At 41.1% G+C, this 1,447-nt stretch overlaps 1 protein-coding gene across 1 annotated transcript; it reads left to right on the forward strand.

The window, feature by feature from the left end:
* The first annotated feature begins 242 nt into the window (after nucleotides 1-242).
* Nucleotides 243-1,193, forward strand: LOC126501719 (olfactory receptor 2B11-like). The gene has a single exon (XM_050142548.1). The coding sequence runs from the start codon at nucleotides 243-245 to the stop codon at nucleotides 1,191-1,193; it is 951 nt and encodes a 316-aa protein (XP_049998505.1).
* The last annotated feature ends 254 nt before the right edge of the window (nucleotides 1,194-1,447 follow it).

The following is a 1,447-nucleotide window of genomic DNA, read 5'->3' on the forward strand; positions in this document are numbered from 1 at the left end:
TATTATTAATTCTTGGTTAAATGTCTAGATTCATTAATCTTTCTCTTGGAGGCACTAAAAGGCAATATTTGTTTCTTCAGACTATTAATTTTCATGCCTCCAAGTATCAAATCAGTTCTGTGAAGAGGCATTCCAAGAAAAGTCTCTTAATTTTTCTTAACTCAGTATCTTGATTGCCATAGAAATTCCACACTAAATTACAAGTCTTCACCTTCTCTTGAATTCACCAGTCAACAAAAGTAATGAATCTAGCCAATGCAAGTGCTCCAAAGATCTTCATTCTTTTGGGATTCTCCAACCATCCATGGCTGGAAATGCCCCTCTTCATAATGGTGCTTGTTGCTTATGTCTGCACAGTGCTGGGAAATATCTCAATTATTGTTGTATCCAGGATAGATTCTCAACTGGACAGTCCAATGTACTTCTTCCTTTCCAACCTCTCCTTCTTGGATCTGTGTTTTACCACAACCACCATCCCTCAGCTGCTTCTGAATCTTTGGGGCCCAGATAAATCTATCAGCTACGCAGGCTGTGTGACACAGTTTTATGTTTTTCACTTCCTGGGGGCTACAGAATGCATCCTCCTGGCTGTGATGTCTTTGGATCGTTACATGGCCATATGCAAGCCCCTAAGGTACTCAGCCATCATGCACCAGCAACTCTGCATCCTCCTGGTGTCCATGGCATGGCTGAGTGGTTTGGCTAACTCCTTGCTTCAATCAACCCTCACTGTCAAGCTGCCACTTTGTGGAAACAACAAGGTAGACAACTTTCTCTGTGAGGTCCCAGTGATGATCAAGATGTCCTGTGCTAACACCGCCTTCAACATAGCCATGCTCTCCATTGTAGGGACTTTCTACTCCCTGGTTCCCTTGTCACTTATTCTTATTTCCTATGGGTTCATTGTAGCTACTGTGCTTAGGATTCGTTCCTCAGAGGGCAAGAAGAAAGCCTTTAATACGTGTGGTTCTCATGTTGTTGTTGTGTCTCTTTTCTATGGGCCAGTGATCAGCATGTATGTACAACCCTCATCTTCTAATTCTCAGGACAAGAACAAACTTCTGTCCCTGTTCTACAGTTTGGTGACTCCTATGCTTAACCCTTTTATCTATACTTTGAGGAACAAGGACATGAAAGGAGCGATGAAGAGACTTCTTGTCTCATTGTATCACAGGGGAACAGAGCAAACATAATTTTATACCCATCCTCTGTATTGGTGACTTCAGTTTTAAACATCATCTCTTTAGCATTCGTTAGTTCTATTCTGTCTACATATGTCTTTCCATCATCCTGCTATGGTTTTGTCACTTAATATAAACTCTAAGCCTAATCTGTCTGCAGTCTGCATGAGCATGGAGACAACCATATAACTCAGTTTTTTGTGTCTATCTAGAGATTTGTTGTGGAAACCTAAGGAACTGGCAATAAATGTCTACTGATCAATTTT

Source organism: Alexandromys fortis, unplaced genomic scaffold (genome assembly GCF_014885135.2).
Source record: "Alexandromys fortis isolate MF-2015 unplaced genomic scaffold, M_Fortis_MF-2015_v1.1 scaffold_5, whole genome shotgun sequence".
In the NCBI taxonomy this organism is placed as follows: domain Eukaryota; kingdom Metazoa; phylum Chordata; class Mammalia; order Rodentia; family Cricetidae; genus Alexandromys; species Alexandromys fortis.